Source organism: Amia ocellicauda, chromosome 3, assembly GCF_036373705.1.
Source record: "Amia ocellicauda isolate fAmiCal2 chromosome 3, fAmiCal2.hap1, whole genome shotgun sequence".
Lineage (NCBI taxonomy): Eukaryota > Metazoa > Chordata > Actinopteri > Amiiformes > Amiidae > Amia > Amia ocellicauda.
In genome coordinates, this window is record NC_089852.1 from 47,096,240 (window position 1) to 47,122,602 (window position 26,363).

The 26,363-nt window shown below is 39.2% G+C and overlaps 1 protein-coding gene across 1 annotated transcript in view; it reads right to left on the reverse strand.

Annotated features, from left to right (window-relative positions):
* stard13b (StAR related lipid transfer domain containing 13b) overlaps positions 1-26,363 on the reverse strand; it is a 117,831-nt gene that overhangs the window by 63,342 nt on the left and 28,126 nt on the right. The window contains exon 5 of the mRNA XM_066699749.1: positions 13,403-13,433. Within this exon, the coding sequence (XP_066555846.1) occupies positions 13,403-13,433 (31 nt within the window). The remainder of the gene's footprint in view (positions 1-13,402; positions 13,434-26,363) is intronic.

Here is a 26,363-nt window from a genome sequence, read left to right on the forward strand (position 1 = left end):
CTGAGGTGCATCTCAATATGATCCTCTGGGAGAAAAGGTGTTATCTTGAAGCATGATGTTGTTTGGCTTATAATCAAAACTTGACAAACTAGTGATTATCCATAAATGCTTGACAATTTTGTGGAAACATTAATATTCAAAAAGAAACCAGAATGATGGAGGCCTTACAGATTATCACATGGATATTGAGACTAATATCTACTACTAATTTGGTACAATATCCCTAGTTAACATATCTAGTTATACCCGATAACCAAAAGACTAATCAGAATGATAATAACGACAATAAAACCAGACAAACAAATTCCGTATCTGTGTAAATTGTAATGCGCTTCCAGGACATCAAACTAACTCCAGTGTGCAGGGTGCCTTCCTGCCTCATTAAACCTCCACTAAGGCAAGCTATTCCCTTTTCTTCATGCATTGACAGCTGAGGCCCGGACCAACCTGGCAGTCTTTGTTGTACCTCACACAGACTGTGCCAGTCCTCTTGTAATTAGCCACCATTTCCTTTCAAGACTTCTAAGAATTCCTTCACTTCCACTTAAGTTACAAATCCCTGCACAGAATCTTTCAAAGTAAAAAAAGAAAAAAGAAAAAAAGACAACTGAAAGACAAAATGCCACCTCTCAGAATGTCACTGTTTTGTGTAAGAAGCTAATTCCTTCAAGATTATTATTATTCTTTTATAATTTCTTAAAGTGAAAGGGCACTTCTCAGATTTGAGTTGCCAATACTTGTATTTAGTCAGAGTCACATGCACACACTTCCATATGCATTAAATGACAAGAAAATATTATTACTAGTGTTTTATGGTACTGCTAGAGCATTAGAAGTTGCTATAAATTGGAAGCTGATGGCCGCTTTAATTAATCCCAAGCTTAATGTGTTTGTAGCATGTGCAGGTCGGAGCCCCCCGCTTGGGATTCGGACTGTGCCAAAACGCCCCACACAGATCTACCCAGTAGAGGATAAGCCCGCTACCCCAAAAATAACTTAAATTGAGGAGTCTTTTTGGGGTATGGGATGTGTATCAATACTATATAACTTAACCACTACTGCTACCACTACCAAAATATGATACACACCATGGGGTCAGGGGTCACATGGTGCAATCCCATTCTCAAAAACCCAAAGACTTAAATAAAAGGATTCTTGGTATATTTCTCATAGTTATTCTCACAAACTGGCCCCACCTTCCATCTTTACTTTAGCATTCATTTTTGTATGTTTAGAGCGAGAGAGGGAATAAAAAAAAGCAAAAATTCTGCAAACTCAGCCAATTCTATTTCCTTCACATCCCACAATGGCACCAGGCCTACCCGACAGCATCCAGGAAACCACAAGTAATTTTCCATCTTTCCATGTGTGGAATTTTTCATACGCTAGCCATGCCAGTAACAGACTGCAGCGCCAGTGTCGAATCTGCAGATGAAGCCTATGTATAAATATGTCACATGATGTCATTAGACAGGGTCAGGGCAAAATAAAATGAAAAACTATATATACTTTGGGCTGCAATGAACACAAATGTGTGTATGTGTATGTGTGTATATATATTATAATTACTAAATTAGAATAAAATAATAACGCAGGAAACATGGATTTGTGTGTTAAGATGTAAAAGACAATTTAATCAAAGTACTTGTCCAATATATTATAAAATCTTAGCTTAAACATTCAGTCTTCCTCAAGGCTAAACAACGACCCCCACCCCACCAACCCTTCTCCTGCTTCCTTTGGGACGGGACTTTCCATTTCAGGGGAGACAAATATGTACCCCCCCCAGGCCCCCTGCCAAGGCCTCACCTCTCCTTGGTGGGACCTCACAACCCCAAGGACAATTTGTTAGTTAAAAACCAGACAGGAAATACCAATAGGAACGCTATCGGTGTTGCACTAGCCTCAATTCTAATGAATGAGAAACATCTGTGCAATGTCCATTTGCATCCCCCTCACACTTCTTCTGGAATAGGGTGTAATATATAGGATATAGGATATATACATGCTGCCCATAAAAATAAAATAAAATAAACAGAACTAACTGGTTTGATCAGAAAGTAGCAATTAAACGTCCTTTAATAGAATGAGGCAAGGGCTCACATGGAAATTTTAATTTAATGACAGACCTGCCCAGGCGGCCTTATGAGGGAACTGCCCTCTAAAGAGAGTGAGATGGGAGCAGCTGCCTGAGGTCGGCAGCCACTGGAAACTAATGATACTGGATGGGAAAAAACACTTCACAGATATTTAGCTTTGGGAAACCAGCTGAGCCATTCCATTGAGGACCTACAGGACCCTCACAACATGGAATATTTTAGCAAGTTTTTGTAGGAAGCAGTATGTCCACGTGCCCGAACATGAAATACAGTTGTTCTCGGGGCGACTTTGAACAGATATGGGCAAATATTTAAATCGTAAGATCATTATGAGCAAATCGAATACATGTCTCATATAATTGCATATAAAAATCACATGCTTCAAAAATGTGCAGCTTAAATCAAAGTCAACTATATATATTATGATGATCATGATAATGCCTATATAGCAACACGTACATGACCTCCTCTGGGAATGACCCAGGAAGTTTATAGGAAGTGAAGTTAAAAATAATGCAAAATCATAAAAAATCTGGTGACATTTTCAGAAGCATTTACTCTGATGTGTCAGTAGTACCATTTTCACTGTCTGACAAACAAATATCCATTAATGTAATACAACTGGAATATGGGAACAGCTGTGCCTTTAAATTAATACCTGCATCAAAAGATAATCTGTTGTTATATGTTTTTTGGTTTTCAGAGAGGAAAAAAAAAGAAAAACGTTGCGACCAATGACGTTGGATTACATTGTGTTGCAGTTTTCCATCGCTTTGAGGGCAACACAAAGTGAAACAATCATATTGGAGATGAAGAACTTGAAGCCTTTGTATGTCAACAATAGATGATTTTAAATTGATGAGGTTCTTTTCAATTCTGCTATTTCTAATGTACCATTTGTTCAACACTCATTAGCTAAATTAATCCCAGAGTTCTGTGATGCTGGTTCCATTGTATCCATTAGCAACTGTTTTTTGGCCATTTCTGTTTTATGGGTAAGGATGCAATTGAATGATGTGGTCTCGAGAGGCTATAATTGAGAAGCAACACCGGACTGGTCCTGGTATCACTGATTAGATCTCGCTTCTCTTCCTCTACCTGAAAGCATTAAGTTCTGCTCCCAGCAGTGGGGCAGAGAAAACAATTTGGATAAACAACAGTGACAAACACAGTGGAATTGCGAAGAACAGATTAGAAGGGATTTAGATTAAATTGAACCGGGATCTATATGGGGCAGTGATAAGCCTTTAAGTATCCACAACAAATACAACATTATTGCATATTAATTCCTAGGGAAATGTATTCAAAATAAATCTCTCTCTAGCTTTCCGGGAAATCTTTTGTGGAATTAATTTTTCCCGGTTGGGGGGGAAAATTATCTTTTGATTTTGGATGAATGCATCCAAGTTGTTTTCCCAAGCTGCAGCAAGTGAGCAGTGATTGATACTGAATGTAATCTCCGAGGTTTTGTTCCTGAAGTTTATTATTATTATTATTATTATTATTATTATTATTATTATTATTATTATTATTATTATTATTTAATGGGAAATTGAAATGAGTTTTATTATTCTAAAATAATTTGCAAACAGGTTGGTTGACTAAGGATACCCAGATAAGACACATATGAGCAATAGTACTCTGGAAACGTGGCTGAATGGGGCCAGTATTAGCAAAAGTGTAACCTTTCAAGGTTTATCATGAGATTGCTTTAGTTCTCTCATTATTAACAGTTTTCTAAGTGCAGCTTCCGATTTGGTTTGGTGTCTTGAAAGGCTACAAAAAGCTGTCCATCACCAACAAGCCTCAGTCTCAAGAAAGTATCTTCAATCACCAGGAAGACAACATTCGCAGCACAATTGCAATTTAAAATAAATAAATATCCGTGCAAGACTCACCCAGGGCTAGTTAGTTAGTTGCATATGGCCCCCAAGCTCTGAAGCAGAAATTATATTGTCTACACAGAGAATGAAATGATTGAATTTACCAAAGTGGTGCTCTATTTAATTGAATACACCAGCAGCCTTGGTGGAGTGCTATGGTGAAGTGGACGCCTTTCTCAGTGGCTATGATTTGACCATTTACACAAAGCTGAGCACCAGTGTGACTAGTACAGTCAGGAAAAGATTTGAATTCAGCTGTCTTGAGTAGGCTGGGCTGCTTCCGTAAATTCAAAAAGTAAGCAGCAGCAAAAATAGAAGAAATTCCTATTCAGCCCCTGACAGTTCTAGGGCAGTAGATTTTTGGATCCTTATTACACCAACCTTTAGGAGACTGGAAATCTGGCGAGCTGGAATTCACATCTTGGATCCTCAAATAGCTATTGGCGTTTTTTGATACAGCAGCTCTGTACAGACGTTTGAAGGATGGAATTAGCAAACGTCACTGCCAAACATTTATGCTCGATAACAGCCCCACGGTGTCTGTCAGCTCGATATTGTTCCTAATTAGCGGTTTAGCAACTGGCGATCCCATTCTGTGACAATAGGAAGTTCCCTCCTTGAGCAACAACCTGACAGAACAGATTAGCAGACAGGACCGAGAAATGGAGTAATCATACCTTTACTGATGCTGCCAAACATTTGTTCCTCATAAAGGGCGCTAACCACAGCATTGGAAAATATGACTTTAAAACAAACTCGAAAAAGGATGTCTTTATACACCCGGCAGGGCACGAATGGCATTTCATTTTCATAGATGGGAAAAATGAATCACAACTATAGACAAAGCTCAGCCTTTCGTTTGTCACCGTTCTTTTTATTTCCTCACAAATTATAAAATGTAACCGCCTTGCATATGCCATGGCTGGTGCGTGGCTCTCGAGCACTCCTCCTGTAAAAGCAACATCCCTGGTGACAATGACAGGATAATTGATTTATTTTAGAAAGCAGTTGAGGTCTGGGAGATCAAGGTGACTCCACGATCGATGCCTGACAATGCACGTTGGCCCAGGATCTGCATAATAAAAATGGAGCAGCATTAAAAAACGGACAGGGAGCGGAGACACAGGCTGACCTTCAGCTTATATATATTCTGAGACAAACCTGCCCTACTACACTTCCCACTTGCCTATAAAAAACACTGCTGAATGAAGTCAGGTTAATGACCTCCTCTGGGAATGAGCAGCCGTCCGCTAAACAGGTCCCTTCAATGACGGCCTCACGAGGGCAGGAGTGGCAGCCTGGCACAGAATGCAAAGCAGCTCAAAGTGGTGCACGTGTTCCCTGAATTATTAGGACTTGTAGGTACAATGTTTGACAGTTATATACTGTAGAAACCAAAGTCAGAATGATACAGGTTTACCTTACTGTAATTTTCTTAATCTCTCATTTGCTGTATACTAAATTAAAAGCCTATATATTTTTAAACAAATCATAATATTAGGTGCTGATTAGATCAAAACCGTAGACTGGTAGGTGAGCCCAGAGGACGGATTTGGGAGGCAGTGTATTCGAGCCACTCTTAAAATTGTGAAATTATATTCTAAACCTGAGGTATGAGATTGTATTAGTGTTCGGATATCGGCATTGATACGGATTGCTGGATGAAACAATTTAATTTTAACTACACCCCCTCTCTCACCTAAATGGCATGGTTAAAAATAGAAAATAATTATTCCCATTGATTGAAGAGAAGTTTCAAACCAGTATGCGTTTAAATGATTTATTTAAAGAACAAATGTAAAAACTCTGGACTTCGTTGTTTACGATCGCGTGGTCAGAGTTAAAATTAGGAGTCCTTTTCCGCTTCTGGAAAGCAGTTGTTCGGTGGCATTAGAAATGAAAAGGTTGTGCTTGTCATGTGTAGTAGGTTATGAAAGTAGGAAACTGCCTGTTGGGCTTTGAACCTTTGTAAAATCCCTGCCTCTAAAGCAGACGAAGTGATACTCTACTGGTCTCTATTGACTTATGATCAGAAGGATGCTTAATAATACATTGATCAGCCCTGACCTGTGTGATTCATTCCAGGTTAGGTATTGGTTGTAAATTAGTTTTAAATGCTGAAAAATGTGAAACCATACACACATCCCACATCTTATGAGGTGCTGGGTAAAAATAAAGTTCATAAATAGAAAATAATACCTGCACACATGCATATATGCCCCCTCCAAAACAAGATCTTTAAGAATTTGCTGAAATAAATATATTTTTGGAGCATATCAGTACTGTAAGTGCTGCGGGTTTTATATTTATGAATTCGTTCTACATGGCCAAAGATTATGCATACTTTCCATGTACAAAACTTCAGACAGCTTCCCTAACGAGTTCCTTTAAACGTGTATCCTGGTGTAAGGGAGCGGGCATGTGTTTATGATCTTCAGTTCATTCCAGGAATCAACCGGGGCATCTGTAAGCCGTCTCTGGCTGGATACAATGCTCCTCTCATACAATGCATTGATTTCAGAGGGAACTGCATTGACAAATTACAGTAATGTTGTCTGGCACAAGCTCGAGATGTAGTCTGACGTCAGAAGCTACTGGCTAACATTTACTGGAAGAATACGCTATGCCCCAGCACTGTACAGCACTTTTCATGTTATATATGGTCTGGAAGGTCAAACTTTAACTATTGTTGTTACAGTTATCTTCTTGTTACTATACAGTATATGCACATACACCAATCAGCCATAACATTATGACCAATTACAGGTGAAGTGAATAACACTGATAAGCTCGTTATCATGGCACCTGTCAGTGGGTGGGATATATTAGGCAGCAAGTGAACATTTTGTCCTCAAAGTTGATGTGTTAGAAGCAGGAAAAATGGGCAAGCATAAGGATCTGAGCGACTTTGACAAGGGCCAAATTTTGATGGCTAGACGACTGGGTCAGAGCATCTCCAAAACTGCAGCTCTTGTGGGGTGTTCCCGGTCTGCAGTGGTCAGTACCTATCAAAAGTGGTCCAAGGAAGGAAAAGCAGTGAAGCATTGACAGGGTCATGGGCGGCCAAGGCTCATTGATGCACGTGGGGAGCGAAGGCTGGCCCTTGTGGTCCGATCCAACAGGCGAGCCACTGTAGTTCAAATTGCTGAAATAGTTAATGCTGCTTCTGAAAGAAAGGTGTCAGAACACACAGTGCATTGCAGTTTGTTGCGTATGGGGCTGCGTAGCCACAGACCAGTCAGGCTGCCCATGCTGACCCCTGTCCACTGCCGAAAGCACCTACAATGGGCACGTGAGCATCAGAACTGGACCACGGAGCAATGGAAGAAGGTGGCCTGGTCTGATGAATCATGAGTTCAAGGTGTTGACTTGGCCTCCAAATTTCCCAGATCTCAATCCAATCGAGCATCTGTGGGATGTGCTGGACAAACAAGTCCGATCCATGGAGGCCCCACCTCGCAACTTACAGGACTTAAAGGATCTGCTGCTAACGTCCATATACCACAGCACACCTTCAGAGGTCTAGTGGAGTCAGGGCTGTTTTGGTGGCAAAAGGGGGACCTACACAATATTAGGCAGGTGGTCATAATGTTATGGCTGATCGGTGTATATACACACACATACAAAGCAACCAGTCCCTGTTATTTTATCTGTAGCTTGTTCTACACATCAGTTGTAGATACAGCATATATGGTAAATGAGAACATAACATCTTAAAGGAGATGAAAATAAAAGGAGTGCTGGGAGCAGAGAAAGAGTGACTATTTGGAAACAGGAACTGCAGTAGAGACTCCAATAGAGAATCACTATAAACAATCATAAGTCAATGATGTTCAGGAAAACACTGAGCATGTAATGGCGAAAGTATATTTTAAAGGCTAATATACTCCACATGATGAACAGAGAATGGCTTGGCTGTCAGTTTAAAGAAGATCTAGCACTTGCTTCATGAAATTAGTTGATAGTGTCACAATAAACCTGTCCTAAACTGATGATAAAGGATGACTGATGTGTTTATAAGAGGATCAGGCACAAAAAAAGGACCATAATTCATTGAAGGTCTTTATCTTCCTTTTCATGATCTCGGTCACCTGAAGATACACTGTCAGAGCAATGGATTTAATCTCCCAATCTGTAGTGTTTTGGTTTTTTAACATCACAAGCTTTTTAAGACTTATCTGAAAAACAAGCAGACACGCCAAAAAAAAGTCTGCATTAGCATGCATTGTGAATTGGTAACACAATAAACCTTTTCTTTCATGAAGCTATAAATGGAAGAGCAACATTAGAAACCCAAGTTAGAGGAAGTGTTAGTCATTAATAAATGCAGGCGCATGCTGTAAAAGAAAAGAGGGAAGTCAGCTTTGCACATGAAGGAATTATTAATGAACACCACTGAATTGTAAATTTGATCCCATTTGATACTTGCTGTGCCCGAGGTTTATTTTATTTTCCTGACATGATTCAAATCGGAAAGACTGACACATAAACAGTGCCTACAGGACCTCTTCAATTTCCACAAAGTTCCTTTAGGCATCGAGTAAACGTGGAATATTTTATGTCAGATCTGTTCGCAGCACGCAGTGAAGAGGTAACGGCATTGCCTCAATCAAATTAAATGCACTCAGTGGACACAGCAAAATCTTTATAGCCCCCAGAGTTGAAATCAATCAAGGACCAATGACTTCAGCTTCAATTAGCTAATGAGGCTACATGCCTGCACAAATAAATCACTCCCATCAACAGTTTAGACCCGGTTTACAGCAGGCAGAAGTCTTTTATCATCATTTTTAATAGTACCATTAAAACGAGGTGGAATACCTTGCCCATATACATTGGTTATAAATGTCAGTGACGTTTTCACCTGGTAGATTGAAGGTAAAAAGCCAGACTACATAGTACAACACTATATAACCAATGGCAATGGCACAAGCCTCCCGGCGCCAGTGATAGATTGCACCAGAGCATTTTTTTTAAGGGTGCAATGACTGCCAGCACATATTGTGATATTTCAGACAACAGTGTCAGGCCAACAATAAAGACATTTTTAAAGTGTATAGACTAGAGCAGCATCTACAGATATAGAAGGAGTCATCCAGAGTATTGCACTTCATTCCCTTACGCTCCTGTGACCAGAAATATCTACCACCACGACCCAGGTTTCACTGTTGAAAGCCTGTAAATACCTACCTGAAATATACGGTGCATCATCTGAATGATAGATGCTTTCCAGGCTATTTGCATTGTTTACTCCAGAGACAGCGCTGCTAAATTTAATCAGACATGGTCAGACAAATTCCCACACAGCCGATTTCTCCTATTAGTCTCCGATCCCGTTACTGGGTTTATAAGCTTTGGGGGAATCAGTTTTTGTAAGTGTTTTGCTGATATTTTAAGGTGCATTGAAATAAGTCTGGCTGGATGTGGATATGGTTTGCATTAGGATAGAGTATCAAATGCACATTCTGGCTCTGTTTCAGACAGGCCATAATCTATCTGAAATAATATTCTTCTTGCTATACTGTGATATAATGATGCAGTGCACAGTACAGGGGTATAGTACAGTGTATCTAGACAACTCGCATTCAAAAACATAACTGCTTTATAAACTGGCACATAAGTGTAAAAACTAACATAACGTGGAGTGGTTAGAATACCTGACACACAAGTGGCAATATACAGTGAAATTTAAAGCAATTTACAAATTAGGAGATGATGTACATTCGATCAAATCGTACCAAATTTGTCAAATGCGATCTCCTTTGTCACTGCTATGGCACTGCAAATCTGATGAGGCATTCTCCCTCAGTATTTTGCTGTGTGTGCAGTTTGCTGCACATCTGAGGTATTTACTCAGTAAGCTGCCAACCTAGCAAAACCTATCTTTTGAAAAATAATATTGATGTTTGAAAACGCCAAACAGTTGACAAAAACTATGGGAAATCGGTCAAGGATACATTAGCTCAGGGACATATTGTCTTTGATTTATGTGACAAAAGATAATCAGATCAATTAAAGTAAACTTTGCCTGTCCAGACAAAACGGAAAAAAGTAATTTGGAATAACACAATTGGATTAAATTTGACGTGAGTAACATATACTGTATATAAACACTCACTCGGCCATGTTCTTAGGAAAGATTCAAAATCCAACACTTGAACAGAGGAATGCACAGGAAGCACAAAGACACAGCCTCGTTCTCTGTACATACATGAACATTGCATGAGCTAAAGGTCATGTGAAACCTAAATTGGATATGCAACCCGAGCCCTAACAGGAATCCCAGTGAATATCCAAACTGCTATGAAGGGGCACATCACACCAGCAAAAATATTCCCCCACAACAAATCTGTGACAATGATCCGGCAGGCGTCCTAATTTTAACCATGCGACACTGAGCGTCCAGTATTTATACGAGAAAAAGAAAAAAAAGAAAGAAAGTGTGCTGCAGTTCTCAGTGGCCACTACTTTCATGAAATCTAAGCAGCATCTGCTGCCATCACTCAGTGTGACATTGTCTGTCTGCAGCATGTGACGCCGGGCCAACAAGTAAACACCCCACACAGGAGCAAAGTAAACAGGAAGCAGGCAGAACACTGAAGCCCTCCTCTGTAACAGAACATGGCTGAAAATGAAAAAAGCGGCCTGTCCTTGAAGCCAGCCACCCCGAGTATCTCCAGAAATTAATCTTGTTGATTGTTGATCTGAGAAACATGGTACCATTTTTTTTTTCTCTCTCCAAAGAGAAGTAGTACTGGCCAAAGCAACCAAGTGTTGACCAAACTACACCTCCTTGACTATTACTCAGACTAAACTAACTTTTATGAAAGGGGATATTTTAACCCATATATGTTGGCTTTAGTTTGGGACTGAGTGACACATCCAAATATAAAGATTATTCCACTGTCTTACATAATATTATGGCAGCCTACAGTTGACAGCTTTACACCAACTCTTCTGAGTAGGGCATTTAAAATAGAAGAATGCTGCTTTGGATTCATTAATTCATTAATTAAATGTGGTGGACCTCTCATAGTTGTTCTAACCTTTCAAAAATACCCATTTTATATTTTTTAAACCTTTTCCTTTCAGAATTATATACTAGTGGGAGTCTGTTCTAAACGTTGTTGGGTATAAAATATAATGTCACTTTAAAAGCTACCTAGAGAAAAGTAACTCAGATTAACAACAGCTCCCTCCAGCCCCTTTCCCTCAGTGTACAGCTATAAATATACAGCGCATATCTAAGGAAGCACACACATGGTTTAGCTTGGCCAACAGCGGCCCTGAGACGGCAGCAGATGGACACCAGGTGTACGGTGCACATGGAAATCTATTTACGACTCCTTGTTTACAGAATAGCGGCACCTCTTGAATAATAACAGGTCCTACCTGCCTCCAGATGCTGTTCTACACTGCTGCATTGGGTAAATAATTAAAATGTAATATATGTGCACATTCCTGTTATAGACTGAACCCCTTTAGTATCCACATTGGTGCATTGTAGACACAGAGAGTAGTAAGGTATAAAACCAGGGAAATAGGTGGTTCCTTTGAAAAGTTAAAAACGCCATTGAAATATGACTTATTCAGTATTCAGAGAAAGGTTTGCAGTGGTTAAGAATGAAAATGTCTGGTGGGTTTATTCAATAACCATTGATCCACATACCCTGTACTGACTGATCTCGTAACCCTATATATTGTATTGTAATTGTGTCAGCAACAGTGTCAGCTTCATTTAATGCACTGGCTGTCACGGTTTAGTTAACTAAATGTTACCTTTGTGCAGAACATAAAATGGTTAATGAGAGCCATTAAACATGCAATTGATTACCTAGAACCCATGTCACAGTAAAAGCCGGTGGAGCAGAAAACTGATGTAATGGAAGGTTTGAATGGAAGAAAGATTTAATCAGATATCAGCAAGGCAGGCGATTTCAGCTGCTAGTCAGCAGTCCAACACATTAAGAAAACTGCTTCCAGGACCAGTTAAATTGAAGAAAATAAGGAACACGTGAAATGAAAACGCACACATTTTCACAAACCAGTGTTTCACAGGCCCGTGCTTCTCACATGCAGCAGTTCCAGATTGACAAGCCGTGATATTTAGGAAGTTCACAGCTACCATTAATAGTCCTCCTAATCAGCCCTCCCAATGCAGACAGTATTTTCTGAGAACACAGTCATAGCAGATCAGTAATCAGCAAGTGGGGTGGGGTCACCTGGGTGGGGTCAAGCTGAATGGGTTTAAGTTCACGGTATCCCATTTAAAATTCCAGACAGACACAGTCCTTTTGCTCTTGTTTGTTGTGTTTTGGTTTTGTGGGCCAGGTTTCTTTAACTGAGATATTGCACTTACTCTTTTTTTAAGCATTCATCACTTACTGGAATAATAATAACCAAAGGGAAGGAAGCATATTTCAAGATCAAAGAGTAACCGGATCTAGTGATGCATCTTCTCACATTAAAGCATGTTAGGCTTATGCTTCTGACATGATTCTACCTTTTTCCATGCAACTGTTAAAGTCTGCTAAAGTGAAACTATCATTATAACTGTGTATATAAATCCCTCTACATTTGTAATTGTGAAGCGATACTTGATATTGACTAGCCTTGATTAAGAGATTAGAGCCATTCGGACACAAGCTTTATAAACTCCAAGAGCGTTCATTGAGGAAGTGTTCCAGATGCACAGCAAATGTCTTGTCTGATTTGCTGGCTTTCCCATGAGTGCCTGAAATGTGTCACGGCCAACAAAATAGTTTCTGGCTTGAGTAAGTCAGTTCTGTTGTCAGTGCGTTTGGTCTTTGTTGCCCCTGCTTTCCTGTCAGCCCTCTTCAACTCAAGCTGGATGTTTATCTTAATCGGTTATTATTATCTCCTCTGTTTGAGAAGCGCTGGGAACGGATTTAGAGACGGTTTGGATGAAATAACAGTGCTGAGTGTAAACCTCAGACATTCAGGATACGACTAAAATTACTATAAGTGTCCTTGTGGTCGAGGGTTCTCATCCATTCAAGTGTCTCAATATTTCCCCCCCGTATTGTTGCAAAACCCGTACAACAAAAAGCTGTTGTGGTGTGCAGTGTAGAGTGAGAATAATGCAATACTTATGTTTATAGGCTTCTGGAGAGATCACAGAACAGACATTCCAAGAAATCTATTTTTACGCAGAGTGAGATTGACATGAAAATAAAAGTCATTTGTCAAGGGACACACCACATACCAACACATGAGCAAAACAATCGAACGCAATAAGAACAACAAAAACACTGAAAGCGGAATTTCTGATAGGACACCAGAACTTCTCCTCTCACCACAGAAACGTTGGTATTTAGCAAAACAACCAGGAACTTGATCAATAGGAAATAACTCCAATAATCGAATGAAAGGGGGATAGGAAGAGGAATGTCAGCTTACCCGCTCCTTCATTGCTCATCTTTGAAGATACCTGCAAGGAAAGATGCAGATAAAACAGTGTGAATGAGGTGTGCATTTCAATTCAAATACCCTTGCTCTTTCTCCCCTCTCTGCTCTTATTCTTGCAAATGTAGAATACCAATTTCATTTACCCCCAGCCAAGCTCCTTCTAGTGAGACCTGTGTGTGTTGTAGGGATCTCAGAAGGAGACACTGGCCCTTCCCTAAACCGCAGGAACCTCAGGACTCAATAATGGGTCCCCTACCAAGATTGGCAACTTGTCAAAACTCAGATTAGTGATGATATTGGCACACTTTAACCACCAGCCATGCCACTGGAACCACAAAGCAATGGAGTCTTTATTTACTATAAGAGTTCTGAATCTTACAGAAAAACAAACCCACCAAACAAAGTGGTTGCCATTGCCTGGCTATGGTCAAGGCCACATACTGCGAAGAGGAATGCTTCTCAGATTGTTACAGGCTGTACAGTGCTGTATGTGATATAATTGAAAAGCAAAAGTATAAGCCTCCACTTGTGGGTTTAAGAACTCCAAAAATGGATTTATTACCCTTGTTATTTTTTCTCTTCCAATACGACCAGATTAAGCAGTTTTCGAAAATGATTCTGACTCACAGTGGCTAAAAACTGTCACTCCGAACGCATCCTGGATGATCATATTCCCAGAACATGTGGTTTTGATTTTGCAGTGCTGCAGCATACACGCACACACACTCACACAAATCCGTCAGGAAAGCGGTGCATAAAAAAGGTGGATGTGAAGAGTTTTACATTTTTTTTCATTGTAAAGATATAATATATAGATATAGATATAATAGATTTATACGAGGCATATGGATCCGTTCTCAGTACAGGTGGCTTTGAACATGAAGACATTCCAGCAGCTTCAGATCAGTGCTGCTGCATAAGGCCATCATAAAGGCCATCATAAAGCCCTGGGAATATGGGAAAAGAATGGAAACACTCATGCCTAGTCGAATTTAGTAGGATGCAGATTTTTGTCTTCCGTGGTGGTAACATCAATTCCAAAATAATTTCCTAGAGTTTAATTCTGCATGGGAAACAATAAAATAAGAAAAATACATATTTTAATAATGATAGAATGAAGGAATGAAAGAAAGGTGGAGACAATAAATATCACTGATGAAGACGCCTGCTTAGTAAGAATTTGTTTGGAGCAATTGTTCCCCTGACCGAGGAACATTCCCAAGATCATTTGTAATCCAACTGGAGGTGTGATTTGCATCTACTCAGAGGTACTGAACATATCACAGGAAGGCATGCATCCCACATTCCCACTCACTATCTGCATGGTTTGTTTTACTTAAGCACTGCTTTGATGTTTAGAGGTAGAGGCAATTTTCTGCTCTATGAAAAAATTGTAAGATTGACAGTCTGAACGCAAGGGGTGTGGGAGTAACTTTCTCAGGAACACACACGGCACAGCCAGCGGCACAGCCAGATGTCCAATCAGGAAACTCCCGGTAACCTTGGATCACCTAGCCCCCTGTGGAACTCTAATCAAAGGAATATTTAAGAACGTAATTACAGCCAGCATGTGTGCATGGTTCTGCAGGACAGTCTACATACACTTCAAGATAATGAGATGGATTTAGACACTGCTGGAGGTACGGCTTTTAAAAGTGAGCAATGACTAAATAGTGATGAAATATAGAACTTTTCAATGACAACGAATAACCAACTAATCACCGGCAATATCTTCTAAATTCCTCTGAAACCAAATACAGTGATATACAGTTGGACGAACACTAACGAGACTTAGCTTGGTTCCCTCGGCTGGCCATGCAGCTGCAACCCCAGGGACTTGCCGCCCAGAGAGAGCGTGTATGTTGTCTGCTTCTCTCCTGTGCTGGAACAAGGGTCGGGAAGCTGAATCTATTAACAATTGGCAGATTCAAATCAAGAGGGTATGGATTTGTAACAAGAGTCTAGCTGCACACCTCTGATCTTGTCTGTGATGCCACCTTTCCTGACTGAAGCCCTGTGTAGTGTAATGGTTTTACCTGTCAGTTCCTGGACCCAGAACTAGACTTCAATCAAATTAAATCCACATAAACTTTATTTACAAAGATACAGATACAAGATATAGGCATAATAGAAATGTCTACTGTCTGTTACTCAAACCAGGCTGCTGCCAATTTTTGGTGAGATTTAAAATCATACTTTTTTCATATCAATTACAAAAGGGATACATAACAATGATTCCCAATGTTAAAACAAAGACATGCATGCAGTCACAACACCCTCCCCCCAAACATTTTGTGTGGAAGAAATCATACAAATTCATAAAAAGTACAACTTCAACAGAATATATACATCACTTTTAAAATGACACAAGTTGTAAGCTCTTTTAACAACTTTGAGTTACATATGTCAGTTACTTTATCTATTGATTTATTTTTGCTGTAATTCAGTGTTCAGATACATTTTGATCTTCAAGTTAAACACATTAAAGCCTGATATAACCCAGCCTAACATATATTTTTATTGTCAATGGTAGCATGTGTGCAGTAATTTATTTGTAATCATAAGAGTTGCTGTGAGACATTTTTCTCCTCAAAGTAATAGGCTTTAAGCTGTTACATTGATTTCCTGTATAGCTCTTAAAATACAACATGGCTAGGCTTTCTATTGTATATATGCAGTTTAAAACTACAGTATATAAATTCAGACTCAAAAGTAAATCAGCAAAAAGCTTTAGGTAATTTTATTTGCATCAAGACCGTTTATTTGAATTGTCAGACGGTAAGTTATTTATTTACCCAGACATTAGCCTTTGACTCGCTAATGCAGCAATGGGATATTTTAATCGTTAATATATACTAACCAGTCAGTCAACTAGTTCCTGGCATAATCCTATTTGAGAGACACTGCTACACAAATGTAATTGTTCTTTATAACACAATAGCTAACACAATGCAAAACAAGGATTTTATTTCCTAGCAAAAACTCAGTTTCAATGAGAGCCAATTTTCTAGAACATAAATATTAAATCAATTTGTCATCCATGGCCAAATGCACTTAGAGATGAAAACCCTTTGACACCAAAAAGAACCATCAACAGTCTGTCATCATTTAGCTATGATTTGTTCTGGTTGATGTGTTGTTTTCCACTTTGCTGGCATACTATGGCATTGATATTAAGGATGAACGTGTTGTTTTGAATACTACGAGATAACGGCAAATTATTTTTGCAAGGTCAGAATATATAACCACACACACTCCCTGCATTTCAGATATAATTCTAACAAGCTCCTCTTTGCCAGCTCTCTGGCAGGCTATTAAAGCCACCCCATGTAGCTACATGAGTCATTATCGTGATGGGTGCATCTCCCACACAGTGGATGGATCTGAGGTTTGCATTTTAATAATACTCTTTTTTTTTCTTTTCTTTCTTTATTGCATGGTATAGCTTTTCATTTAATTTTCTCTTCCCCTTTGAGCATCTGAATGGACAACAGCAGCCGATATGTGTAGCCTCTCAAAATTTGATCCGTGAAGATTTCTGAACCTAAAATAATACTTTTAAGTTCTCAATTAGTTACTGAAATCTGAACATAATGAGAACATACACATCATGAGATAAGACATTCAGATAATTTCCAGAGAATACCTAAAGAATGGACTGCACCCTGAGTTACTGAGCTCTCCTTTAAACACTGAGAACCAAACGGTATTTACATAATACAAAACAGCCGGCTTCAAGAGTTTGTTTTTTTTAAATACGGAAGTTTAAAGTCACTACCAACAAAGATACCATTGATATTCTCAGCAAGCGTGCTCAGCAAGCCAAGACAAGTCCATTGGGGATAGAGCTAGGAGAATACTTTTCCAGATATGTCCTGAGTTTCCCTCTCCCCAAAAGAGATTTACGCCTCAGTTTATTTGGTTCTTCCACTGTGGTCATCTCCCGCAAGGACTACTGCACTGCGTTTACTTGCTTGTTCTGGTTGTTGCCATAGAAAACCCAACAAACCAAAATCTTGCGGTTCCCGGTCTCAACACAGTTGCCACCAACACCCTTGTAAACAGATAACAAATGGGCTTTGATAGACATAACAGACCTAACTGTAGGCTTATTAAAATTAAAAAGTTCATAAAAGTAAGTGTAGCAACTATTGTACAATAATTCAATTAAAGGCGCTGGTTTGTTACAAAATCATCGTCCCAGTCCTCACTACTACTGGTATATAATCTTATTCTTAAATTTATTTTAGATTAAAGTCTACTGATATTAGTTTTTGTTTCTCTCAGTTATTTCAGCCAGAAAAATTGATAATAAGTAATGCCTTAAACTGAAAAACCAATAGTAAAATGTGCTTTGATACCTTTTAAACTCTTTATGTCTCAGAACAGAAAGGGACATAATGACAATCTATATAGGGAAACATTTCCTTTTTGTATTAGCTGGCTTTCTGCTCTAGATGCAAAGAAAGGGAACTCCCCATTATAGGAAGATGTGAATGGGACAATAAAGTTGTCAAACAGCAGGCTGGATTCCAGCTGTGAGTTTGTGGAGGTTTTCATCCCTGTTCACTGATCTGCGACCGGGGACCTTCCAAAAGCACATTTGCATGATAACCCAAAGGTGACAATGTCAAGAAGGCATTGATTATTTTTTTTGGTGTTAACTTGTTTGTCTTCTGGCATGTAAATCGGGGGAACTCTGTGATTATCACTTTCAGGGAAACACAGAAATGAACCTTGGCAAAGGCAAAATGGAAAAAAAAACAAAAAAAAAACATGGTTTGTAGCAAAAGAGCCATGTTTCTTGTTATTAACCTTTCTCATGTTGTTTCTTTGTTGCTTTTACCCCGTTTCTAAATCCAAAATGAAATGATGTCTTGTGCACTTCCAAGTGTTGAACTGCCAGAACCCCCTGACTGAAACAGGAAGGAAACAGATAAAGAATGAATGGGAAATGACACGCTTGATTAGAGTGGAAATGCTTCCAGGATACCAGCAGGGGAGTTTTAATTGTATCACCAGCTTTATTAAAGTTCAATTAAAAGTGCAACATCAATATTCCACTTCAACAAGACCGCCTGAGGTGCTGTATTGGGGAACTCTAATATGTAAGGGTTTGTGCCCCTGCTTATCCACATAAGCTCAATCTTTATCATTACTTAGATTGTAAAGACCTCTATTTAACAGATATATTACAGGAGATCCAAGTAAACGTGCCCTGGTCTCACTCTTCTCCATGGGCACAATGCAAGGAATCACTCCAAATGCTCTAGTCCTCAATCACCATGCAGGAGGTTAAGGAGAAGACTGTGACATGCTCTTGTACGGAGACACTGATTCTTTTGAACAAAGGGAATAATGGACTCCCTCTCTCATCATACAGTTCATGTGGACTGCTGCTCAACCCATCCTAATGGAGACGTTCATATGGGCACCGTTCACATCAGCCCCGGTCTGCAGACTTGAGAGAACAAGCCCATTGCAGCCCACCTCAAACCACAGGGCTGAGTGAGTGTGCATTGATGGACTGTCTGGGGATTAGGCACTGGTTTTACTTATTGGATGTGGCATTAGGTTTGACAGTCAGGCCAATTACACATGGCCGACAAATTAATCTCCTATTAATGGTGTAGTGACTCAAGAGCCTACTGAACATGGGCTCCCACTAGCTTTACCCAACAACAAGGTCACGTGTTAATTAGAAAGAACCCCAAGGTAAGCTTCCCAGCCTGGTGTTAATTACCAATAGAGCTCCAGTGAAAACAGTACAGCCTGCACTTTGTTATGCATACCAAGGCCAAATTATATATTTCAGGTAGGTGATCATTTTTGTTATGAGATATAAATTGATTCTGATAGAACTAAAGCACAACTTCTGTAAATTAATTCATAAATACAATGCTTAAAAAAAGTTTTTGTTGATGAGTTGTTCATCCAGAAATAATAACGAAGATACATCATGTTTTGCTTACATTGCAATGTTTGTATTTGTTCTCAAGTCAGTTTTTCATCTGTGCTCTTCCCCTCCTTTACTACTCTGAAGAACAGGCTAAATAATAAAATAATATAGGATCTTTGAACTAATGTCTGATGCTATTTCCAACTGATTCCTTCTTATTGACTGTGATATTTGACACAGTAGAATAGAATTTCATAACATTTTCAGGCACTCTGTTCATACTAGGTGGCTGAAAGATTAATATCTGGGTCGAAGTTGTAAACAGAAGCAGTCCTACAGTAAAAACAAACAAAAATATATCATACCCACATTTTGTTAATGGGAATTCCTGTGTTAAACAAATTCCTCCTATAATGTGGGACAACAGACAGTTAAAAAACATTTTAATTTACTAAATATAAAATAAATTGACAATCACTTTTTGTCTGGGCTAGCCTTATTTCATCCAATTTAAAACAAACAAAACTCAATTTAATATCTGTCACAATCTGTCTTTGAGTGTCACTTTTCATTCAGCACTTCAGGAAATTCTCAGCTTCAGCACTTCCTTGCCCTGCATAATTTGACAGGAAAACACACAAACTGTGAAGTCATTTTCACAAATTACCCTATAGTTTCTTCGCAGACTACGACAGCTGGAACTGAGCAGTGATTTCTTATTTTTTATTAATTTTTGTATTAATTTTCTTTCTTACTATCCCCTGGCAGCATCCTTGCTATGTTATTGAGACAAAGCTCAGGTTAGTGCAGCGTGTGGAGCTAAGTAATGCCACATCATCACTGAAGCTGGCCACACCAGATGGAAAACATGTTTTAGGTCATGTGACAAGCTGTTTTTGCCACTGCCGCAATGCAGGAAAAACATATCATTTTCAATTCTTGCCGAGACGCTCCACGACCTTCACAGCTAACAATGCAGGATCTTTTCGAGGGATGTCTGTTCCGGTCTCAGCAGAAAAAAAACAACACAGCAGTCCCACTGGAAAACGCCAGTGACAGCACCACACAACTCAGCATTAAAACCGGTATAAAAGCGGAGCTAGACGTCACTGAGCTATGACCTCTGACAATCTGATACTGCAGCGGCTTCAGCCAGTAGTGACCACGCAATTAGACGGACGTTTCCAAAAGCTTTCACAGAAGTAATTCAGAATTAACCATTATAGATGCTGAAGTGCAATGCAGCAATTAATATAATGTATGTAGGTTGTTAAAAATATATACATTACATATATATCTGTCACTTTTAATTGGAAGGAGTGACATGTTTCATACTGAAGGGTGGATATTATAACCAGGAACAGTATTCCCCAGAAACTCAAGATATCCTTTGCTTTTACAAACCTCTGAAAATTAATCATCATCATCATTGTTAATAATAATAATAATAATAATAATAATAATAATAATAATAATAATAATATTATCATCCCTGACCAAGCAATGGCCAAATTAAAACTTTAACCTACTGAATTGCCAATTCCAAGCTTGTATGTAATCGCATTTTCATTTCTAATTAGTAGATAGTAGCCACTGACACACATTCCAGTATTAGTTGGATCCTGGACATTTTAAAATCTAAACTTTAGTACCCTGGTGCAGCTGATCAAAAGATATCCAAGATGTAATGGATGTCATAGATGTAATGGGCAACATGACAAGAAAGAAGATTGCATGCAAAAGTACCAAAAGCACTGTAGTACCATCAGAGATTTATAAAAAAATAAAAATAAAAAAAACATTGCAAAGCTTTACTTGATGAGCTTCATGCTCTGAAAAGAATAACAGCATTAGGATTGACGGCATAGCTTATATATCGGATCGTCTTTTTAATACCGCAGCGCTCATATCACCATTCCGGTTGAACCCAAATATGACAGGAGAGCAGGAGGACCAGACTTTGCCAGCTCTACTACACCTGATACGCACGTCAATGAGGTAATGGTGCGTAAACCTGCCAGAGCGGCCGCAATCTTGAAGACAGTAAAAATCTGAATTCCACAAACTAACACTTATGGTTCAGAGAACCTCTGACTGACAGACAAAGGATAGTGGTGGGCAAACACAACAAAAGGAGAATTACTTTCACAATCCACAAACTGCAGCAGAGGATTTCTAATAGTTATCAGGAGATAAGGAATATATCCAAATAAACAAAGATATTGGATCTTGATGTGAATAAAGCAGAAGAGAGTATGGAGGTTTTCAATTTTACGGCACAAACATAACGTCATCACAACCCATTGGTGTGTATGTACAGTATGATATCCCACATAGAATTTTACTGGATTAAAATGCAAAAGCAAGAAGGAGAAAAAGGATATTTACCTGACTTTCGCATCTTTCCTTCCACTGACATTTTCGTTATGCAGGGAGAAAATCTAGTTTTGTGAAATGCGAAAGTCAAGATTGGCTTTTTCCTATGATGACCATGTACCTAAAACGGAACGAGAGGGCGGGACAGATGAACAGTGATTGATTGGACGGTTTTATCTGGAGTGACAGAAGGGCCGTGATAATTGTGGTCAGCCAGTCTACAGCAATTGTACAACAAATGGCTAGAGAAGCACTGTCAACGGATGTGCTGCGGATTATGTAATTGTAGGGAATGGGTGTATCACGGTTAAATTGAAAAAACATTTACAATGCAGCCAAGCAAAATCGTATCATGGGTCATGGGGCTGTTGCTCCATTTCAAAAACATTCTAGCAGGCGTGCCAGAGCAGTCACTTTGGAAACATGCTTCTCAGGTCATGTATGGGGAAATCGATCCCTGATAGCCTCGTCCTTAGGTCAGTCCTAGACCAAACATGATGGATCACGGTTATTTTCCCCATTAAACACTGCCGGACTGGACTCTAAACAGGATCTACCAGCAACAACAGCACTTCAGACTACTCCACAAATTTTTGTGCTCTGGAAAGGTGCTCATCTATGAGCCATGCTGCTGTTGTTTCAGTCACGGTTTCCTAACGTGTGGGAGGGTAGTAAAAACACAACACACACAAGTGACACAATACACTTCAGCATTCCTGGTGCACTTAACCCATTTTCTCTGAGAGCGATGGATTGAAAACACTCTTAGAGCAGAGTGGGTAGGTTTTAATTACTTTCATCTAGAAAAAACGAGCAATCATCTAAACCCAAATACACGAGGAAACATAATGTGAACAAGAAATTTGGTTCTTATGGGGAATATGGCAGGCAAGACCAAGAGGGATTAAATACTGCAGTTTTCTGGATTATCACAAGTCTACAAATTACCCTCCTGTTGTCCTGTTGTCCTTCAAGCTAGATCAGGAGGCTAGAAAAATATGAATCATGAGGAAGGTTTAGACTAATCCACTGTGTGGTTGGGATTGAGTCTTCATTTTAACTCAGATATACAAGGAAATGCCGATCAATCAATTTATTATTCAAAAATAAATGATGATACTGGCTTTAGTGTGATCATCTCTGTTATTTACATAAACAGAGAAATTCTTGAATGATGTTACATACAACTAGACGCCTAGAAGATTATCTCCTTATATCTGATTTCCTTACCAAGAATATTGCATTGAAGCGTTTGACAAACAATGCTAAGCCTACAGGAGAGGTATTCTTCAGCGTCAGGGCTTCTAAAACACAATTTTATGTGACCTTGTGTTAGCTAGTGCTCATTTTTTTTAAGCCAGAACAATAGGCTAATGATTAATTAGAAACATGCAAACAAGACAAGGTAATCAATTAGCCACACACTTCTCAGGGCCACAGTCTTGACATTTAAGAAGAGATGACTGGCTAAAGTGATTCTGGGACAGGGGTAATGAAGCAAGTTTGTGGTTTCTTCAATTAAAGTTAACTACTCGGTGCACAGCCTTAATGCTAGACTGAACTAGATGCTGCACTGAAAGGAGTAGATTGTGACTAAGCAAAATACCCTTCGAGCTCAATAAACAACTAAAGGACACATGTAGAAACCCTGTAGGATTTGTAGAGGTCAAAATCTCTGCTGATTCCTTCAGACATCTTACAGGACTCTCATATCTTTCCTGCAGTATCGTCCTTAAGCAGATGAGTCAGAGATTTGTAAGAATTCACATGGATTGCTGCACTAAATTCTTAAGAGATTTTTAAGCTTCCTTCTGAGAATCATACAAAGAATTGTAGCCACTATCATACCTTTTGCCACATTAGTAAACCATTATGGTGCGACACTGATGATCGGACTTGGTATTTCGGATTTGAGAAGCCTTGTCACAGAGCCAGTGGGACTGCCACAGATTGCCAGCATATCAAGCACAAATAGCAAGTGAAAATGAAACAGCAACTCATTGCGCATGTGCATTAACTATGAAATTAAACCACGTGAACATTTAGCTGCTGTACTCCATTCCTTGAGGCCTGCTGGATTTCTGACATTTTGCAGACGGTGAATTAGTATGGCAAACCACAACTGCCAGGAATGCATGGAGTTACACAACATCCAGTGAGGATTAGATGAACTTCGCCAGGCATTTCCATGGCTTAAGACGTCCGTGCCTGGATGCGGCAGTGTGCATTATTAAAATGCATGTCGGTTTCAGAGGTTTCAAAGCTTTGTTGACGGCTATGTTCAAACCTTCCACCGTCAGAATGCTAACTAGAGCCAGTGTTCTGAAGCCCGCGGTATTATGATTAGTTTGCTGATTTATTCGTTTTACTTTTGCTTCTTTGAGTTGAAAACTCTAAGGCACTCTGAGGTCTATCCTCCAGCACATTTATAGCAGCGGAACGTGAGAAATGCTCATCTGGTGTCAGATCAGCTCTACAGCCATGACATTTCAGTTCAGGTTAAAAAAGATGCAGTTAAATCCCTCCTGGTGGATCGGGCTGGCCTACCCCAGGGTCTGCAGCTGGGCTCAAGCTCCTTCACTATTCTGATCCCCAAAGACGGGCAATGGATACAGGCCTGCTGTGGATTTCATGGATTTCAAATATTTATTTAAATCGCAGAAGGATACATATCAACGTGAATTCCTTTCGTCCCTGAAGGGATGGGAAAATGGTCGCAGATTCCTTTTTTTCCCTTTCTTACATTCTCTCCAAGAAAAGCACGGTGCATCAAGTTTCAAAGTGACCCAGAAACTGCTCGCTACAACAGATGTACTCCCCAGGGTACAACTTCATCTGTCTTTTTCTCATTTATTAAAATCTCAACCAAAGGCAAACTCCTTCTATATTTAGCATGGATCACAAACACACAGAGTTTGAAATCAAGTTCAATAATGTCAGAGGAAATGGGGTTAGCGACCACGTTTGTCTTATGCCCAGTCTGAGAAATGTGTGTTCTTTGGGTGCTTTAGCAGAGGGGCCGATTGGGTAATTATACTAATGTCTAGAACATCTTGATTGAGCTGTTGAAGATAGCCTGCCTTTTTCAAAGTCACAAATCTCACATCAAACATAAACCACAGAAACACAAAGATAACTCCATCCCGTTCTTCTGCATTTCATCTGCTAAAGAGATTCCTTGATTTGTGAGAAGCTGAAGCATTGTATTGTAGCATGCTGTTCATGTATTTCATGTTAGTATTTGATGCAGTTGAAGTGTATATCGTAGAAAACTAACAAATTAATATTCAGAATATTGTCAAGACCCCTAAAATTATGGGGTATCTGTAGCTTGAACAAGTATGCAAGGAAGAAAAGCGTCTCCTTGTGCAATTATGGCTGGTGTTTCAGGACTTTGAGTTGTAATGGATTGCAATAAGTGACAGTAATAGGATATAAAGTTCAGTTTAAAAAAAGAAAAGCAAAAGAAAGGAACCATTTCACAATGTAGTTTCGGTATGAAAAGAGGTTCAGATTTATCAAGGCCTTCCCTGGGAGAATTAAAGTTGCAGTAAAATGTAAAATGTCCCAAACCTATCAGTAATCCATTTAAAAATCTCATAATAAACCTCAAATGATGGCTTAGATTTAGTGCTGCGGGATTGTAAACTGAAAAAAATACATTTGAGTTCAAAACACATTTCAGTGGTAAATTGTTCCTAAATCGAAGGTCAAGTTTTTTTTTTTTTTTTTTTTTCCCTATGCCAAGTAATTTAATTAATCTTGCATTACACCATGCCTCCAAATTGAACAGGTACTGCTGAAAGGAAAATGAAAGGCAAACGTTTTCTGAAGTCACCCATTCCCTTTATATTGAGAGGCAACCCAACAAAATCAGGCAACTTATAGGCAATCAGCCAGGATCTCCCTCTGCTTAAATTGCTCACAGAGATTAGAGCTGGATTTTACAAATGGAAAACATTCAGGTATGCTGGAGTCGACCTGCTTTAGTGCAGATGTAAATGGCCCATTCTTGGCTTGACACAGGAAGTGCCAGTATATTCAGACCACTACCACCATCTGAAATATACATCTCCTATGCCACAGTCATTTTCTCAGTCTTCCTCTGTGCTGTAGTTTTTATATATAGAGATGAAATATACATGTATTGCATCTCAGACACAATGTACATATTGATTTAATCATATCCGTATGAATCTGAAAATAAGCTACAGAGAACTATAGCTACAGAGAAGAAACTTAGAAATACAACAATATTAATATATCATTGCCATTCAGTTCCAGAAACATGACGGCCTTCACATTCTGAATACTGCCCGTGGCATTTGGTATGATTATTTAAACCATAAAAAAAATCAGCTCCATTCATTAATCATGTAGTATTTTCTTCTTCCCTTACCCACTCTGGCTCTGTGCTTTTACTCCATGATTAATCATGTTACCAGGGAATCTCAATCAAATAGGGAGGCATCAGTCAAGCTTACATTGGAAATCCAGTTAGCAAGGCAGCTCTGAAATCAGCACCAGCAAATCAATCACAAATCAGAGGGCAGAGCGAAGCAAACAGAGTCAAACTCAAGCAGACAGTATTGATTCACTGCGCTGTAGTCACTCTTTCCACTAGAACACTTGGAGGCGACTGGCAGGACTGTTTCCTCTGAGATTGAGTGAATAGAC